The sequence below is a fragment of the Manis javanica genome, chromosome 15 (genome assembly GCF_040802235.1).
Source record: "Manis javanica isolate MJ-LG chromosome 15, MJ_LKY, whole genome shotgun sequence".
Classification (NCBI taxonomy): domain Eukaryota; kingdom Metazoa; phylum Chordata; class Mammalia; order Pholidota; family Manidae; genus Manis; species Manis javanica.
In genome coordinates, this window is record NC_133170.1 from 19,034,907 (window position 1) to 19,055,859 (window position 20,953).

General features: G+C 39.3%; 1 protein-coding gene across 2 annotated transcripts in view; it reads left to right on the forward strand.

The window, feature by feature from the left end:
• The window catches only part of GUCY2C (guanylate cyclase 2C), a 61,785-nt gene that overhangs the window by 34,994 nt on the left and 5,838 nt on the right, over positions 1-20,953 (forward strand). For both annotated transcript variants that reach the window (XM_037023062.2, XM_037023061.2), the window contains exons 13-23: positions 997-1,059; positions 1,650-1,721; positions 2,182-2,286; positions 6,153-6,239; positions 7,405-7,537; positions 9,617-9,754; positions 10,488-10,576; positions 12,102-12,193; positions 14,674-14,832; positions 18,161-18,353; positions 19,829-20,003. In XM_037023062.2, coding sequence (XP_036878957.1) covers positions 997-1,059; positions 1,650-1,721; positions 2,182-2,286; positions 6,153-6,239; positions 7,405-7,537; positions 9,617-9,754; positions 10,488-10,576; positions 12,102-12,193; positions 14,674-14,832; positions 18,161-18,353; positions 19,829-20,003 — 1,306 coding nt within the window. The remainder of the gene's footprint in view (positions 1-996; positions 1,060-1,649; positions 1,722-2,181; positions 2,287-6,152; positions 6,240-7,404; positions 7,538-9,616; positions 9,755-10,487; positions 10,577-12,101; positions 12,194-14,673; positions 14,833-18,160; positions 18,354-19,828; positions 20,004-20,953) is intronic.

Below are 20,953 nucleotides of genomic sequence, written 5' to 3' on the forward strand. Positions count from 1 at the left end.
AAGATAATTTGTTTGCAGATCAAATGCTTAAGTTTGCAAGAACATTTCACAAACTCCGTCTCATTTGGTCCCCAAGTATTCCTGTGAATTAGGGTTACCCAGATAAGGTACTAAAGATTCAATAGTTTAAATGACCTAATCAAGACCTGACACAGTATAAAGAATACCAGACAAGGCCACAACCTCAGGCTCTGATACATTCTTACGTGACACTTGGTGTCATTTGACCCTTTTGTACCTCATTTTTAAAATGAGAAATAGAAAGGAAGACAGTGGACATCTATTAATCTGCGTTGTGCCAGGCATCATGCTTGGAATCTGATACAATTTATTCCACTCATATTTCACAGTGCCCGATGAGGTAAGTTTTAACAAATATTAAAGTATGTCACAGGTTTTTCTGAGAATCAAATTGAAAGATGTATTGTTCTCAATCTTTTCTCTGCCTGGGCAGACTAAGAACACATCCTCCAAATATAAGAATCTTGGAATGGCACAGGAAAATCCGTATTACCATTTCCTTTTGACAAGTCAGATGATCTGGCAACTCTAGGCTGAACTAAGAGCCGATGGGTGGCACCCTAAACCCTTGGCCCAGGGTCCATATCTCATTACTATTTTGGCCTTCAGGCATGAGTTTGTAACTCAAATGCACAACATGTTCCCCTAAGAGCTCAGTTCATAGCTGCAGGCAATGATTCCCAATACAGTGGGGCTGAGAGAGAAGGAAACAAGAAAATCCCTGGCTGAAACAGGCCACAGGAAGAAGGGAGGGAGACCCGGAGAGTAGTAGATCCCTGGAAAGAAGATATTGTTGGAGAGGGAAGGTGAGTAGTGAGAGGGAAACACACATCCATTGTGTTTCTGGAAGCCCCGCCAGGCATGCTATGGGTGAACAACTGATGCTACCCACCTGGCAGAGCCTTTCAGCCCTTGACTGATAGTGGATGAGGAAGAGATAAAGATTCTGGAATAATTAGCCTTTTCTTGTGCCAGATCGATGATGACAAGAGGAGAGATACAATCCAGGGACTACGACAGTGCAAATACGACAAAAAGGTGATACAGTCTCCTCTGCTTCTCTGAGCTGTCAGTCAGGGGTGTGTTCTGGGCCTCCTGACTCATCGGCGCCCTGCTCCTGAGCTTAGCGGTGCAATGGCGAGGTTACCAGGCTGATCCAAGGGGCTTTTTTGCAGCTTTTCATAGGGGTGGACAGGGCTCTGCATCCAGGGTTAGAAAACACAATAATGAGCAAATTAAAAGACAAAGAGAACTTTTTAAGATGGGTAGAGTATAGAAAAGAAAAGGAAAAATAAATTAGGTCCCAGAAACCCTAGTATTATATTTTGGCTCATTGCAGTGGGAATATGACAATTCCATAAAGAGGTTTTGTAACTTCTGACCTTTGTCCTGCCCTTGCATCCATCCTTTTCATGTAGTCATTGTTAAAGAAATTTTCAAACCTGAGCCTACCATATCCCAAGCAGTGGGCACCAGGGATATAAACACTGATGAAATAGTGTTGCTGCTCACTATTTTACGCTCAAGAGCCTATAGTACAGTGGGAAGTGAGATTCACAGAGTATCGTAATACACATATAAGTGGTCATGCTACAACAGCATCTCCTTAATTCAATTAATCGTTGCAGCGAGTGATTCTGAAGGATCTCAAACACAATGATGGCAATTTCACTGAGAAACAGAAGATAGAATTGAACAAGGTATGTGTCCCTTACTTGAAACCCTTAAGTGAGAAATAGTTTCAGTTCATTTTCCCTAAGCACTGACGACCCCAGTGGGACAAGGTATTCCTGCAGATGCTGACAGGGAAGTCCTCAGACCAGGAAAGGCATGACTATACTTCTTTCTGAAAGTTCTACCACTGGATGTTGAAGACTGATGTTTGGTGATGTAAAATATGTTGGAAATTTAGTATATCCTAGAAAATGGTTGTGATATTATTTGAGTGTAGTCAAAAGTTTGTATTCAAGTCTCTTTGTTGACAAAAGAAAGGCTGTTGAATACGATGTAATGCAACGTGTAGTGAGAAATGGACTGACATTCCAATGTATCAAGAGCAGTCCATCTTCCCAAATATCTACATATTTTATTAGGATACTGCTTTTTCCTCTAGCATTCCTTTCTGAATGACTTGCTTTGTAAATAAACATGTTGTCTTAGTTACTGCAGATTGACTATTACAACCTAACCAAGTTCTACGGCACAGTGAAGCTTGATTCCATGATCTTCGGGGTGATCGAATACTGTGAGAGAGGATCTCTTCGGGTAAGGAGCTGTGATCATTTCCAATTTCCTAACTGGTCAACCATATGAAAAAAAAACTGTTTAGTGGGAATTTTAAATGTTCACCCAGGAAGACGATCAAAGAGTTATCAAGAAAAGTTGGTGGGTTCATATGCTTATCAAACTTGATCAGTCCTATTACATCTTTATAAAAAAGCAAGCCAAAAAATATTCTGGAGTGTAAACTTGAAAAAACAAGGAACAGATGTGAAAAAGTGAGTGATTATCTCTAAATTCATTTTACTTGCATACTTGCTTTTATATTAAAAGGAAAAAGTATGGTCATTTTGATAACACCAAATAAACAGTAGGAGACTTGTCCGTAAGTCCTGTTTCTGCTACTGTCCACTTGGGAGGGACTGAGGCTGGCCCAGAAGGGGTCAGGTGTTCTGGCTAAGCAAGCCCAAAGCAGAAAGAGAACATAAAATGGAACTGTATCAAGTTCTTGGGAAGAACCAATCAACAAGCTAGGAATATCAACCCACTGGATAGTTCAGTAGGACAGGCATACACAAGAAACATTCACATGCAAGAAACAAAGTCAGGTGTCAAGTAGAAGCAGGGAGAAGGTCAGTAGTGGGGAGAATCCAGGGCAGTTGCTCCAAAGGGCACTGAAATATCTGCACCTCACCTTGAGCATCGCTGGGAGTATGTTACAAGGGCTTTCAAATATCTTTGGATAGGGTGGCCATATCATTTATCAGGATACATTGAGAATGAAAGGGGGTACTATAATAATTATGCTGCAACATCAGACATGAGCCACAGCTGGCCCCAAGCAAACCAGGATGTGTGGTCACCTGCCTTTGGACTATTTTCATACCCAGTGTTTCTTAATAACCTCAATATCCTTCCCCATAACCAAGCCAGAATACTAAGATTGCAGAAAGCAGTCCCTAATATGAACCCTAGGCCCAAATATTCATCATTCAATAAAATTTTAAATTAAAAAATTTAGTCACTTAGAATTTTTTTCATATAATCTTATCAATAATCTTCAACAAAAAAAGAATAGTGGCTTTCAAAATGTATGACAAAAACTCAACTCTAACCTCAAGGAAAAAAAAATCAGACCTCTAAATCCCATTCTCTCTTTAAAAAATAATAATAACAGAAGTATTCAATGTCCACTTTAGAAGAATAAGTATGGCCTAAGGAAAGGAAACTTTCCAAATTCAATTACTGTAGAATACACAGAATTTTTAAATGCATTTATGAGTTTTTTTTAAACTACAAGATATACAAGCCTCTCAAACTTCTAATTAAAATTTTTAAGCATTAGACTACAAAAAATGGAAATAAAAAATAAAGCTATAAAAAAGATGCTTTTAATTGTGAGGGGGTACTGCATGAATTATAAAATCTAAACAAGGAAAAATTTCACAAGCAATGTAATCATGAAAATTTGACTCAAAAAGCAAAAAAATTAAGTAGGATGATAATGATAGAAGAAATTATAATTTCCATTACAGAGAATACCAGACTCAGCTTAATTTTTCTAAACTTCAATGAATAATTCTCATTGTCTATATAAATACGGTTCTAAAGTTAAACAAAAATATGGACATCTTGTAAGTTCACTTAACATTCAATAAGACTAGTATAAAGTTGATACTAAAATATAATTAAAGACTACAGTTATAAATATAGTTGGAAAAATTATAAATAAAATGCTAACAACTCTAAGCCAGTTGTGTCTAAAAAACATTATATATCAGATATGGTTAATTCTATGAAAAGAAAAAATGGTACTATAATGCAGTATTTCAAAAAGTTATAGGAGAAAAATCATATGATCATTTTAATTGATGCTGAAAATGATCATTTAAAATGATGCTGATAAAACAAACACATTCCTAATAATAATTTCAGTTCTTTTGAAATTACAGATCTTCCTTCACTTAAAATGGGTTCTGCCCCAATAAACCCTTTGTAAGGTGAAAATATTGTTAAGCCAAAAATGCATTTAATACACCTAACCTACGAACATCTCAGCTTAGCCTAGCCTACTTGAACTGGGCTCAGCACACTTACATTAGTCTATGGTTGGGCAAATTCATCTAACACAAAGCCTATTTTATAATAAAGTGTTGACTAGCTCATATAATTGATTGAATACTGTACTGAAAGTAAACAACAGAATGGACGTGTTGGTCCAGGGTGATGGTAAGTCTTGGTGGTTTACCCTTGTGATCGCATGGCCAGCTGGGAGCTGCAGCTCAGAGCCACTGGCAGCATCTCAAGAGAGTGTTGTATTGCATATCACTAGGCCAGGAAAAGATCAAAATTCAAAATCGAAGTGCAGTTTCTATTGAATTCATACCACTTTCACACCATCATAAAGTCAAAAAGCCATTTATACAAACCATTAAGTCAGGGACCATTTATAGAAATGTTTCCTCTATGAAGGCTAGACCATATCTGATTCATTTGATTTCAATGGGACAGAAATTATAGAATACCAATTAATAGAGCCCAATCAAAGGGTTTCACATGGTCTTTTAATCCCTGAAATGTTCGTCAGCATTTAGATAGTATTTTTGGCTCCCTACCCTAAGCTAGGAAACTTCAATGATCTGAGTGGTGCTGGGCTCCACTCCGGCATTGCTTACTCTTATTGGGAGCAGATGACATAAGCGTCTACGGGAAACCACTGCTTTATGTTGTGAATCTCAAAGCAAAAGCTGTGCCACTGCAAACTTTGTGGTCCCCTCCCTTTAAGCTTCAACTCATGGTAGATCCCCATCAGAGCCTACTTTTGTGGGGAAGCAAATGAGAAAAAGACCAACAAAGACAGTGTTTCCCATCTTATAAATATAGGACAACCTGAGCTAACCTTGTTTAAGAAAATTGCTTCATTCATGCAACAGATATTTATTGAGCATTTACTACATGTCAGATGCTGTACTAGATGTTGTAAATATAGCAATGAACAAAAATTATCAAATATTTTGCATTTTCATAGGGAGAAGAGATAATAAATAAACAAAAATTATAATATGTCAGGTGCTAAGGCAAAGAGTTTCTTTAGAATCTGCTCATTTCCCTCCCTTAATCTGGCCTGGTACCCACAGCCCAGCCTGCCTTATCTAAGATGATCAGTGACTTTGGAGACCTTATAGGAATTATTGGTACGGTGCCTGAATTAAAACTAAAGGTTAAACTGGACATTTTCCCCGAAAGAGGAAACTTATTAGGCTATCAGAGTTTTACAGTGAAGAATAGTTCATTGTTAGCTTAGCTAAAACCCTGCATCTTTATAGAACCATCATCATGTTGAAAAAGTGATTTCAAAATTCTAGGTCATATAATTCCCACAAAATCCAAGAACTCTGTCTCATTGAGAGAGGACATAGTAAACTTATAAAAAATTTAGAGCTGTTAAGCCAATGAATGCAATTGATCATGTGAGTAGAAACAGCCTAATGAAGGAATTTCCTAACAGTGATCCCTTGTTCTAAAACACCAGGGTAATTTTGAGGATACAGTACCTGTAGCCCAGCCCCTCGTGGATCAGGCTCACCACCCACCCTCCAGGCAGGTGTCTTCTCATCCCTTTACCCCTGACTGGAGGAAGACCCAAGATTTGGGATACTGCCAGTATCTTCCCCTCGTTTCATTGCTGTGAGAGACGCTTAATGTTTCCTAAGTAAGAGAGAAAAGAAATTTATGTCCAAGAATACCAGAACAATGGAGTCCAGTTTGTCCCTGATCCCAGGACCTCATGAATAAAAAATCACTAATTGCCTGCAATTGACTATTAAATAAATGCCATATAGGGATATGAGTTGCACAATATCCCTCCTTGTGACATTTCATCTTCTTCCTCTTCTTTTTCTCCTGTTCAGGAAGTTTTAAATGACACAATTTCCTATCCTGATGGTACATTCATGGATTGGGAGTTTAAAATCTCTGTCTTGTATGACATTGCTAAGGTAAGAGGTCTACAAACACCAAAGACATTTGTGAAAATTAAATATAAGAAAACCGACCCAGTGAGCTATTCAACCTTTGTACATTGATTTCTTCATTGGTAAAATGATAATAAAAATAGTACCTACATCAGAGGGTTGTGAGAATTTTATGAAATGATGCATGTGTTTCCTATAAGGTCTGGGATAAGTAAGTGTTTAATATCTGTTAGCTATTTCTTATTACTATATTTTTTTACTCTGGATTTCAGGTGCACATTTTTATAGACTTGCTGGAATGAAAATTATATAAAGCTACATGCAAGGCAACAATCTTCAACTTTTTAAGGAAAATATTAAGGCCAGGCAGCCATCTTTCATGAGAAAACAATACATTTGGACATGTCTATTCTCAGATATGATACGAAAAAGGAAGTGGATACTAGTAACCACGGCCTCATTCAAGAATAAAGAAAAGCCAGTCCCAAAAGTGAGCTGTTTGATACAGTCTTAAACCACCTGAAAGTCAGCTAGGATCAGAATCAGTTTTTAAAAATATTATCTGATCCCCTATCTGCTACGTTTCACTCCCATAATCCAGGCTGAAAAGCAGTTTCTGCAGTGATATCTCTGGCCTCAAGAGGGAAGCAGTGCAGCCATAAACAAAACCAAACAAACCTCCCCAAACCCAGCTTCTCCTTTCTAAACAGAATGAAACGTTCTATTTCAAAATAGAAGGAGACCGATTAAATTTCAGGAATTCATCTAGCCTAGCTGCTCCCCTCAGAAAGGCAAGGCCTTATTTTTCATATTTCTTAATTGAGGTAGCAGAAAACCAGGGACATACCCAAGGTCACAGACCAAGCCAGTGGTAAGCAGAAACACTTAAAAAAAATGAAAAAGGACCAACCTTCTGTTTCATAGTACATATAACTACTTAACCAGAGTCTTTAGACAATTGCCTTTTACTGTGGCAGCTAAATAGACCAAAACTGATGCAGTGCTTAGGCAAATACTAGGGGTTGAACCATATTTTTAAAGTAAAATTAATGGAACTACATAAAAAAATTCTGATGGTGTGATTCCATCTGCATGCTGAAATGATTTCAAAATGTCATTTTCTTTCTTTACAATAAGCAGCTGACAAGTGTCATATCTCTTTGCTTTCTTGACATCTGAAAAATTGCAGGGAATGTCATATCTTCACTCCAGTAAGACGGAAGTCCATGGTCGTCTGAAATCCACCAACTGTGTGGTGGACAGTCGAATGGTGGTGAAGATCACTGACTTTGGCTGCAATTCCATATTACCACCAAGGAAAGGTCTGTAAAGAATGGAATGTTACCACTTTCCTACTTAAAAAAAAATCTCTCACAAGCCATGTTAGGTACCTGGGAAATAGTGATACTGATCAGAACATAAACACTTGGAGCCACAAGAGACACAGCCAGGTCATTCCCAGCCCTTCACCTTTATCACTTTCAACAAGTGCTTCTTGAGTTAAATCTCCTTTGTTGATTTCCTTCATCTGTGTGTTCTTGGTATCAGTGAGAAATCGTGACAAACTTACTGTGGAAGCAGAACAGGGTAACAAAATACAGAAGGTTAGACTAGTAAGACATCTTGGAAATCATCTGATTAACCTCTTCCTTTATATAAATGACTGAGGGTCAGAGAGGCTAAGAGATTCACCCAAGAAAATAAAATACAAGGCAGAAGGCCCATTTCCAAGTTCTAGATGTCATTCATTTATCTGTAATAATGATAAGAAATGATAGTAAGAAAAAAACCTTTTATCTGTAAACTTATCCCTTTCAGGATTGTGCTGAAGGTCAAGAAAGCAACACAAAGAAAAATGATTTGTAAAGTATAAGGGGCTTTTCATGTTGAGTATTATCCATTCTTTACTGTAACTTGGGCTTAAACAACCTCAGAAACCTAATGCTCACATATGCCTCAAAATACCATTGAGATCCGAAAACTAAAGTCTGTTTCTAACTCTACTTTGCAGTCGCTTCATTTTCCTTCTAGTAGAAAAATTACAGTTCTGGCCCTCCTTCTTCCATCCAGTTAAGCATAATATGACCTTGGACTCAATCTAGTAAGTGTGTGTTAAAGACTTAACTGTATGCCATGCATGGTACATCGCATAGTGGAACAAATCTTCATTAGATGACTCACCATGACACAAAGTCAAATGAATTGCAAGTCAAATCCTACCCTGAGCATCACTCAGCGACACCTACCTATCTTTGCTGTCAGTTACCTGAAATTTTAGTATAAATAGATCTGCTTTACCATTCCTACCACGCTAAGCCATTAGGATCAACTGTACATGAATCAAAACTCACAGAAATTCACAGGACATAAATTCAAACAGGCAGTGAACATTTAGATGGGAAACCACATGGGGAAAACGGACCTCGTCATGAGTACATTAGTCATATACTGTACCTAATGACGTGAATCCGTAGACTTTTCATTGAAGTGCTAAAGACAGAAATCTCAGAAACTTTACAGGGAGATAGGTGATCCTGGAAAACTTCACGGGATGTTGGAGGAGAATTAACTGTATCGCTCTGTTATTTCTAAATAAGACATGAGATAGGAGTCCAAAACCCAAGCATCTACAGGAGCCAAACACAGAACACAGAAGACTTCACTTGAGTGACGTGGACTAGATGGGAAGCATCAGGGCACAGTAGTAAAATGGGAGTAAATTGTATGCATTGTTCTTTAAAGAACATTGTGAGAAACAATGAAAATATATCTGTGGGCAGAAGCCTGCATGTCACACTTGGAAAATGACAGTGACAATCTCTTTGTTTAAATGTGCTGACTTCATTTTCTTTTAGTAAATATATATACATGTATATACATATATAAATAAAAAATATATGTATATAATTATATTACATATACATTTATATAATATATGTAAATATATTTTATATTTGTAAAATATTTTATGTATAAAATGTACCAAATATGCAAATACATTTTTATATTTATATTTTCATAGGTTTATATTATATGTCCCATAAGCTATTAAATCCTCAGCCCCTCATATCTGCTATACTCATTCCACAAATATTTACTGAGCACTCCTATATACCAGGCATATTTTTAGTAGCCTTGAAGGTTTCCAGGACTATGATCCTAGCAGTTCCAGGGAAGACCTTATAACCTCACCAAATCCTGGCATTACATAGCCAGCTTAAAAGGTAAGCATGTGTTCTGCACTGTCACCAGCATTAGCACAAACTCCCCCAATGCTTGGGACATACAATTTCAAGGCCACTCGTATTCAGGTGTGTAGTGTAGGGACTCAACAAAAGCAGGTTGGAGACCAATGGTCTGCTCACCCCCTGAACTCTGCCATCTCAATGCTGAATTCACAGACCTCTGGACGGCCCCCGAGCACCTCCGCCAAGCCAACATCTCTCAGAAAGGAGATGTGTACAGCTACGGGATCATTGCCCAGGAGATCATCCTGCGGAGGGAAACCTTCTATACATTGAGCTGCCGGGACCAGAATGGTAAGATTCTGGCCTCTTCATCTGCCTGCTCTGGGAGCCGGCGTTCAGACAGACTGAGACCATCATGTGTCTGTGACCACATCTCAGCCCCTCATCTGCAGAAATCATCTGCATTACACATTTCACAAGGATGTTGGAGGGATTAAATGATGGTATGAACATTAGCGTGCTCTGAAAAGTATAAGACAAGGTACCCTTGCCAGGTGTCATTTCTGTCAGTATTGCTGTAAGTCAAGCAATCATCCCTCAAAATTGCCTGCTTTCCTTATGATTCCAACAAGAGACATATCTGTTTAACACCAGAACTAGATTGCTCTAATGGGACAACATGCACACTTCATTTAGTTCTTCCTAATAGAAGGGAAATGTGTTCCATTCATCTGATCCTCACTTACTGAGCACTTATTGTGGGCCAGCTCTTGACTGCCTGGGGTTGGGAATGACTAAGGAATGTGGGGCAGGGGAAACCTAGTGCAGGCAGTCTATCTAAGATAAGTTTTGAAGGGTTAGTAGCCTTCACTTAACATAGCCTTCTGGGTTAAGTGGGTATAAGACCCCTTTACCTGGCGGCTCATTCATTCATTCCACACCCATCTACTGAGTGCTGGCTCAGGCTCTACAACACCCTCACTGGTACCCACCCAGGGTAGGTAAACCAATTTTGAGTGGCTGCTGCTAAGCCTTCTTTATGCTATGTTCTTTCTCATAATCTGAATCATTTTCATTCCACCAGAGAAGATTTTCCGAGTGGAGAATTCCAATGGACTGAAACCCTTCCGCCCAGATCTGTTCCTGGAAACAGCAGAGGAAAGAGAGCTGGAAGTAAGTGCATGTCTCTGCATGACTTTCTTTGGGATGCTTTAACAAATTACACAAATTCAGTGGATTAAAACAATAGAAATGTACTTGCTCACAGTTGTGGGAGGCCAGAAGCCTGCAGAAGTTGTCAGCAAGACCATGCTTCCTGCAGAGGCCGCAGGGCAGAATCCATTCCTTGCTTCTTCTGGAAGCTTGTGGTGGCTTCTGACATTCCTTGGCTTGTGGCCACAGCATTCCAATCTCTGCCTTCAAGATCACATTCTCTTCTGTCTAATCTTCCTCTCCCTCCCTCTTCTATAGGGATACATGTGACTGCATTTAGGCCAAGATAACCCAGAACAATCTCCCTATCTCGAAGTCCTTAATTTAATCACACCTTCAAAGACCCTCTTTTCAAACAAGCTAATAGTCACAGGTGCCAGGGCTTAGGACTCAGACATTATTTTGGGGAGCTATTATCAACCTACCATGCTCCCCATGTCCTTTTCCACCTCCCCTAACTCAGGAAAGAGCCAGCTGCTTAAGCATACATCACATTCTCACTTTTTAGGAGCTAAAAGAACAAGGTAGCCATGTGATACACTGATATAACCTTATAAATACCACCTGTGGATTAAAAAAACATATATAACAACATCTAGAAACAATGGGGAAGTGTACAGTAGTCCACCTCACTGAATATGAACCTACATCCACTGGGGAGACGTTCCAAGACCCCCAGGGGATGCCTGAAACTGGGTAGTAATAAAGCCTGTATGAGCTATCTTTATTCCTAACATTCATGCCTATGAAAAAGTTTATAAATTAGGTGAAGTAGAGATTAAACATAATAACTAGTAATATAATAGAACATTTATAACAATATACTATGGCAAAAGTTATGTGAATGTGGTCTCTCTCAAAATATCTTATTGCACTGCACTTATCCTTCTTGTGATGATTTGAGAAAATAAAATGCCTGCGTGATGAGCTGAAATGAGGGAAATGACATACGTAGGCATCATGATGTAGTGTTAGGCTACTAAGACCTGACCATTCGTCAGAAGGACCATTCATCTGCTTCCCCAGATCATCGTTGGCCGTGGGTAACTGAATCTACAGGAGCAAAACCACAGAGTTACTACTGTAAATCAGAATCTCCTGGGGTGGGGCCTGAGCACGAGGCATTTTGTAAGCGCCACCCTGGCAACTCCGCTGTCAGCCATGGTTGAAAACCACTGGTTTCCCTCTCATTTAGAGCCACTTGTCTCCTTCCCACAGAGCGCAGCTATTAACTCCCCTCCCCAACATAAACCCTGCAAACTTCTGCACAGCATTTTCTCTCCCATCAATCCAGCCTAGTGTGTCACCTCTTCTCATTAATTTAGGGCTCAAGGGAAAGGCGAGGCGAGGTAGTACAGAAGGCCATGCCTGGGAGAGCATCTTACCCTCTTTTACAGACCTGAGATGGTTTTAGAACTTTCAGCCTCAATTACTCCCATCAGGGAAGAGTATTGCCCCTGGGCTGATCCACCCTTCTCTCTTCCAGGTCTACCTGCTTGTAAAAAACTGCTGGGAGGAAGATCCTGAAAAGAGACCAGATTTCAAGAAAATTGAGAGTACACTGGCCAAGATATTTGGGTATGACTGAATTTTTTACTTTTCCTCACTAATTTCAGATTTTCCTTATAATAGTTCACATTCTGTGGGACTTAAGAATGAAAATTCCTATCCTAGTGAAAATCCCAGCCTGCAACACCTGACTCAAAAAATCTAAAATGATACGGAGACCAACAGACCATTTGCACAGGGAAATAATCATATGAAAAGTCAAATACTCAAGGACAAAACTTGTCCAATTAAAAAATAAATTCTGATTAATTGTAAATACGTCTTCTTAAAATATAGTTTCCTCACCCTTCTGTAGGTAATTAGGATTTAAAAGTCTGGGATGGATCCTGGGAATCTGGAAAGCTCTTGGATAATCCTTTAGATCAACAAGTTTCTTAAAATTCTAAAATCTTTAAACCAGCAACTTTGGCCGTAGGTGCTTAATATTTGTACCATGAATCATTATAATTCAAGGTCAAAATGCACACACACACAAAATAAAGCACCTAGAACACAATTACCTGGTAAGATTGAATTCTAGATTTCCCATGTTTTCAGTCAGATACAGCGCAGAGGGAGAAAAATAATACTGGAGTGAGAGTTAGGAGATCCAGTTTCCAAACTCAGATCTAATAATAGCTTGCTGTGGGACACTGGGGCAGAATCCTCACCTGACCGGTGTCAGTTTTCTCGTAAAACTGGATAGAACAGGATAATTTCTATAATTCCTTCCAGCTGTAACTTTCTGAAGTTCTCCTGAAGTCAAAGATTCAGATACATAATGAGGCTAAGAGCCCGGGGAAGAGATGAGTTGCAGTGAAGTTAGTGGAAGTGTGCCATTGATTAGTAGATCTAAACTGTCATTTGTGGGGAAGGAGCAGAAAATAATAAACGATTTCATTCTTGCCCATTTTTCATGCCTTCAAAAGACCTGTTACAAAGAGCAGGTGAGCTTGTACGTGTGACAGAGGAAACATAAACTCATGAAGATACACTGGGCCCCTGATATTTATATACTAATAATATGTAGTATGTGGTTCTGTAGTATGGTGGTTCTCAAACTTGCCTACACAGGGAGATCACGGGGGGAGATTTTAAAAAGACTGATGACTGTATCCTCCCCTAGACAGGCTGAGGTAATTGATCTGGGGGTACAAGTTGGCATCAGGAGGTTTAATAGCTCCTCAGGTGATTAAAATTAAAATATGCAGCCAAGTTTGAGAAAACTGTTTTAATTGAATCAATTCATCATGAAGTGGGATAATGCATCTTCATACCCTACATCTACAACCTCACCCTTTCTACCCAACTAGATTCTCCACTACTGGTCCCAAGAATACCGTGGGAACTTGCTCAAACATTCTGTTTCTTAACCCCAAGCCTAGAAGTTTCTAGTTACATAGGTCTGGCACCAGACTCAGAAATGTGCTGAATTTTTAACACACCTCCATCCCCACCCTGGGGGATGGTAATGGAGGTCATCTCTTTAAGTGCAGAAATGGTAACTTGTAATTGTTATAATAATGAAATGGTACGGTTTATGCAGCCCCTTCAATTGGGCCATATACGTTAGGAACGTTACCTCCATTGCTCAGAATTGCACAGGAGCTCAGTGTGCCTCCTGAGCACACTGTGCACCAAGGCTTCTCACACTCACCAGTGTCACAGAAAACTGACATCTAACTCTCACTGGTCTCACAAAATAATCCAGTTAGGTTTTTTTTGCTTTAGAAACCTGGCTCTCTTCCAAGGAGATGATATACAGCTCAGCTATGCTTTTCGTGTTTCTCTTCTTGCCCTTGAATTGATCACCTCTAGATCGTCTAGAAAAAGAGTTTCCCTTCATTGCAAATTATCACTAGAATTTCAGAAAATATGCACAAGCAAACACAGTGAAAACATCACCTATTTGTCAATAGACAACCTGTGCTTTTTGAAAATTAAAAATGAGATTGTAATGTTTTCTGTTTTATAAAGTTTTTCACTTAACAATGTAGAGCTAGCATCTTTCTGTATATTTAACAATTCAAATTCATATTTAATGATGCATTCATATTTTATTATCATATTTTAATCACTTCGTGTTACATATGTAGGTTATTTTTAAGTGTTTGCTACGGTAAAGAATGCTGTGACTTTCTTAGTAGTTAGCTCTCAGCACATGCATGGCTGTGCCCCTGGGCAATTCTGAGATGCAGAGTTGACGGACTGATCAGCATGTGAATTCTTAGTTTAGGACACATTTTGCCAGACTGCCCTCTGGGAAGGTGGGACTATGTTTTTCCTCCTTACCTAAGCTGATGACCATTGTTGTGACATTTGTTCTTTTCTTAAAAATCTCACCTTTGTTTCTTTGATTTTCTCCTGAGGTTAAATTTTTTTGTTATGCTTGTTGTCCACTTTTATTTTTTCTTTGTTAAAGTAACTGTCCATCATATTTGCCCATTGTTCAATGGACGTTCATTTTCTAAAATAATCTATAAGAACTCTTTATCTGTTACTACCTACAGCCTATTTCATGACCAAAAAAATGAAAGTTATATGGATACGTTGATCCGACGCCTACAGCTGTATTCTCGAAACCTGGAACATCTGGTGGAGGAAAGGACACAGCTGTACAAGGCAGAGAGGGACAGAGCGGACAGGCTCAATTTTATGTTGCTGCCCAGGTAAGGCAAGTCCTCTTGCTGATGAGATTTCCAGTGATTCCACAGCCATGCTTCATGCCTTAAAGCTGGAATTGTCAGCTTTTTTTGTCTAAACATTGTTTTTCTTTGTATCTATATAGGATTGTTCCATTTTGCATATTCTTTTACAGATTATTGAGTTTAAATATACATGTACCAACTTACTAAGCCTTGTTCTGGTTTGTACTCTGAATGTCAAGTGGCCACATGGTGCCACAGAAAGAGCGTGGACTGTGCAGTTAGAACAGCCTAAGTTATAAAACCTCTTCGCTGCTTTTACTGCGTCTGGGACCGTAGGCAAGTCACTGTATGTCTATCTGTCCTCCATCTCCAAACAGAGATGAAAGTTTTCCTCTGGAATCTATGAGCCATAAGGCATGGTCAGGCACTGAGTATCCGTTTCTTTGCTTTTTTCTTTCAATCTCGAAATAGCAGCCAAATTAGAAGAAGTAGAAGCCATTCTAATGGAGGAGGTGGGGGCCCAGCATCAGATGTCTCATCATGTGCTAACCTCTGTTTTGCAAAACAATATCACAGCCATGACAAGAGAAGAAAAGTAAAGCTGAAACCCCCAGATTAAAGTTGCATGAGTTGCTACTTAGATAATAACTAAGGAATGTTAAGGTAAGCAAGAAATGTGAAAAGCTAGGACATAGGCTTGGGTCAAGGATTCCACGACTGTCACAAGTGAGCAGTAATGTCCTCTTCTCGTAAGAGTATAATAAACTGTCCTATTAGGTTAAAGATAAGCGAGGCAGCCTAGCACTGGGTGAAGTCATGGAAACCAAGGTCAGCTGGGCCTGGCTTCAGTCATGGTTCCACCACCTACTGCTGATACAGGAACTTGGGCAAGTTCCCTATATGCTCCAAGCCTCCATCCACCTCACACACTGGCTCTGAGAACCCCCAAAATACGCGCAAGATGTAAGGCATTCGCACTGTCTGAAACTTCCATCATTGTTATTATACAGAAGCTGTGACTTCTTTTATATATAACTTGTATTAGTTATTAGTCTATTTTGAACCCATGCTTCATTTAGAATATCAGCTGTACTTTAGTAAAGGAATGATTTTGAGATCCTGTGAGCTGATGTCTAAATAAAAAAAATAATTTCTCTTCTGCAAGACTCAGTGAAGAGGTAGGAGTTACCCACGGGCTCTGTGCAGTCATTCGAGCCTGAAGAGAGCCTGCTGCAGAAGCCCAGTGCCCTCGGCATGCCTGGGAACAGTCTGGGAGTGGCACCTGGGAATAGGCTGGAACCTTTAATCTTCACTTCAGAGAAGGCAGCTTCTGTCAGAGCCCCATAAATGCTAGTTACACGATACATAATTCCATGCCTGGCATGTAATGCTGAATCGTGACAAAAACAACATGTTTTTCCCAGCATGTCATCATCAGTGGTTTTAATCAGTAATGTCACTCAAATGATTTGAAACGGCTGGCTCATCACCTCAAATTTCTTCTTACCCTTGGTTTAATGTGCTACTTTGACCCCTGGGTGGTAAATGTTTCACTGGACTGCCGAAGGCCACAGCACCCATCTCTTCAATAGCTGCAATACACCATGTCTCCCGGGCAACTCACTTTGATGATTTATGTAAAAAGGATATACATTTGCGAAAGAAAACAAACATTCATGATAAATAACTAGAAAAATCCAAGAGAAATATAGAGCAAAATTGTAAATAAACTTAAGACCACATGTAAGAACCATATACTGCTTAAGCACTTCCTTAAACAGATTAAAAAAGAAGTCCTTTCTTCTGTGGGAAGCCCTTCTATACCACACATCTAATCTGAATCTACCTCATTCACTGATCTGTGTCAGTCTCAGCATGTTATAGAAGCTCATAGTGCTAAGTCACAGCCCTTCATTTGCCTACCAACATCAGTTCCCTCTCTGGATAATGCGCTATTTTCCAAGCTAGTACAATTTTTCAGAGGTAAGTAGTAAAATGAAGGGCAGCGATGGCAAAATATCCAATTGTATCATTACATCTTTTTAGCCTCCAAAATAATCTGTGCTCTTATACTGGGCATGTCGAGAACAACCACTCCAGAAGGAGCCCTGAGCACCCAACCCACCACACCGAAGGGGGGTTTTCACAGGTCCTGAGCTTTGTCACCATGCCAACTGAAAAGACTTCCTTCGAAGAGAGTGTTGCACTGCACAAGTATCCTTGTGGTTGATTAGCTGTTTTCTGGAAGAGTGCCAGACATTCTTCCTTCGATGGACTCAGAATACCTCCAGCTCTTCCCAGCTCCCCGAATACACAAGGCCTGGGTTGAGGAGGAGGTGCAGTGCACTGACAGGACCGCAGGGCAGGATGTTACCAAGTTCTAGTAACTCTGCCCTTAGTGGCTGTGGGGCCTGGTGAAAGTCACACATTCTCTTTACGCCTCAGTGTTCTCATCTGTAAATATGAGGGATTCATTCTCAGGGACCTCCACGGCGCCTCCCAGCTTCCAGGACCTGATTTTGGGGGTTCCATACTCAGGTCCTTTACAGAGTGACCCCGGGCCAGACAGGGAGCATCTGGCTCTTGGAAGCCGTCACCCCATTTTCTCAATGAAGAGGCACCGTGGTACATAAGGAGGCTTAGAGCCCCCTCTCATGGTTCTTCTTTCTTAATTCTGAGTCTGATACACTGCTCCTTATACCTCTGCAACAAAGATATCCTAAATTCAGTTGATTTGACTTTTGCAGTTTTAACATAATTTTCATGTATTTGCATAGTGATAGACTTTGCTTTTTAAAGGACCCATATCTGGTTCAAAATATATCATATAATTCTGGCTCAGAATATATAAAAATTAATTTTTTAGTTCATTGTTCCTTCATAGTGATATCACACAATACGTGTTAAACAGGCCTAGGATGTAAAACCATTGGATCTTGTGAGGAAGTCAGATCTGACAGCTGCAGTGATTCAAGCTCTTAATGGCACACTGCCGCTCCCAGTTTCTGGATATAGAGCTGTATCTAGGAGAAACTGTTGGGGATGTGGAAAAAAGTGGGCAAGTGTGTATGTGTTGGTATTAGAGTTATATGACATGTGTATTAGGGTTAATAATCAAGTTCTCAGTTAATGCTGAACCTGCTTATATTCATCTAAGTTAAACACATGTATTATATGTGTAAATATGCAGTATGTTCATATATATAGTATATGCAACCTATCTTTGCTTCCTAGCCACCCAATTCACTGGAAATCCCTAATTCTAGAATTACTACTGTCTCAAAGATTTATGTAAGAGATGAAAAAGTTAACTGAAGTTAAAGGCATTTTGTTTTCCTTCCTCATCTAGGCTAGTGGTAAAGTCTCTGAAGGAGAAAGGCATCGTGGAGCCTGAACTCTATGAGGAAGTAACAATCTACTTCAGTGACATTGTAGGTTTCACCACTCTCTGCAAGTACAGCACCCCCATGGAAGTGGTGGACATGCTCAATGACATCTACAAGAGCTTTGACCACATTCTTGATCACCATGACGTGTACAAGGTAACCGCTTCACCTCGCAGGTTGAAACGATCATATGGCCCCACTTCAGCAGAAGTGGAATCACTTGTCTGTTATTACTCAGGCCTTGTCCTCTCGAATTTAAGATTTAATGGATTTATAGTTGACTTGAAGCTAAAAGTGAAGGAAAGTGGGACAATAAGAAGGTTCAGCAGTTAAAACAACCATGTGACTTTCTGAAGGACTATGAAATGGCACCAAGCTCTCTGTAGGAATGGATTTGGGGCACTAAATTTGGAGGAAATGGTAGACTCTCAAATCATCTTCCAAAAATGGGCCATAAACAGGCCAATTGCAAATGCAGCAGAGAAGACACCAGAGTTATAATAAGTAGAATAGGAATCTCTTGTTATCAAAATAGCAAGCATGATTGAAGCAGATCTCAGGGAGAACATTCTACAAGTTCAGAACTGGATCTGTTACCTACCTAGAGAGCTGACCAGTTCTGGGCTAACGATGCCTGCGTCAGGAAAGTAAAGGAGAATTGAGTTCCCCATTTTCATGTCAGAAAAGCAGCAGAGCATGGGGAAGAGGTAATTTCTGAATTGGTGCCCTTTGTTCAAATCCCAGTTTGCCCCTACCTAACTGTGTGTCCTCTTAAAATATATTTAACTTCATCAAGTTTCTGTTTACCTATCTGTAACATAGGATGATAATAATACCTAACCCAATGGGTTATTCTGAAGATTACTAAGAGGAACAGTATGCCTGGAACACTGTATCCTTAAATAAAGTTTAGAGGTCAGTCCTGTAACAGTCTGTCATAATGGTTATTATCCACAGAAAGCATTTTCCGTTTAGGGTTTGTCTTGGCCCATTCCTTACTCCATATAGGTCAGAAAGCCCTATCAACAACAGTCCTCTTTGGATAGAAAATGATTATGCATTTTAGAGATAGTCAGCACAAAGAAATTAACTAACCAAAATGTAAACAATGCATATGGTTTTGAAAATAAAATTGTCAAACACTAATGTTTATAGGATACTGTTAATATAAACTTACTAATTACAAGAAAAGTGGAATCACCAGACTACAAGAACGTGTATTACGTCTTGGAGAAACCCACAATTATTTCTGTCAAATATTGTGTGAAGAATCGTTAAGTGCTGAAGATGACTTCCGGTATTTAAAGGTGTTCCTAAAATTATGTTGAATCATTCACATTACCTAAATATTTGTAGAGTTGTTGCCATATTTGGATAATTTATATTATCATGAAGTCCTTTCATATGGATAAAATCCCTTATAGCTGTTTTATCATCCATTTAACTAACTATAAAGACACTAACAAAGTTGTCATAGAACTGGTCTTGAACTGGTCCTATAAAAGTATACAGGGCTAGACTTATACTGAGTTCTCAAAACCTTTTGTATTTCACATGTGATTAACTTTTTCTGTTTAATTTCTTGTGCCTTTTGAAGAGGCAGAGTCACTGATGAGAAACTGTTCCCGCAGGTAGAAACCATTGGTGATGCCTACATGGTAGCTAGTGGTTTGCCCAAGAGAAACGGCAATCGGCATGCAATAGACATTGCCAAGATGGCCTTGGATATCCTCAGCTTCATGGGGACCTTCGAGCTGGAGCATCTTCCTGGCCTCCCAATATGGATTCGGATTGGAGTTCACTCTGGTATGGAATTGAACATTGGAGCAAATGGTAACCATGTGTACCCCTGGGCATCAACTAAATCAGAAGGGATCAAGGGTTTTCAGATGTGATCAATTTTAACATAAGTTTTACTCTGGAATTTGTCTGCCACATATGAGGTTCTATTATATATTCTGTTATAATCAGACACAGTCCCTAGACAGTTCTAGGAAGTAGCACCTTTGACTCCTGGAATGATAAACACCAACCATGAACTAAAATAACAAGCTCCCGTCTTCCTAGTTAAGTCACCATATTTATTATTTCACTTCTTTCCTCCCCATTCCTTCCCTCTACCCCACCCTCAACAAGTATACATTTTTTCCTACTAAAATATTGCAGTGTCTTAAATGGATTTTATTACCTATGGAGGGAAAAATAGCTGGTCAAATTCCTATAATAAAAGGTTATTTAATGCCCACCCCCCTACCATAGTCCTCAATAGAATAGAAAGTACACAGATCACTTCAGATACCATGAAAATTACCCAGCCTTGAGCATAGAAATTTGAGAATATATCTTGCAAATATTATTAAAGAAAAATAGTTGGAGAAGGACTAAGAAGTCATCCAGATTTATCTTTTATTATAGTACATAAATTTATCTTTATAGGACCCAAGTAGTAATATAACGACTTTTAGGATAATCCCAGGATTCCCTGAAAACTCACTATTTCCAAAGCCACTCACTCCACTGAATAGTTGTGATTGTTAGACAGTCTTTCCTTGTGTTGAATTAAATCACATCTCCCTGTAATTTCTAGACATTGTTCTTTTTTTTCTTTTTGGGGCCCTCAAGCTTAACAGAAGACCCAGAGTACAGAAAACTCAGGAGATTACTCCAGGCTTTATGGCAAGGACCAAACATTGCATTTGCGAAAGTCATGTGCCTAGCACAAGACCTGGTAGTGAATATTTCTTGATTGAGCAATG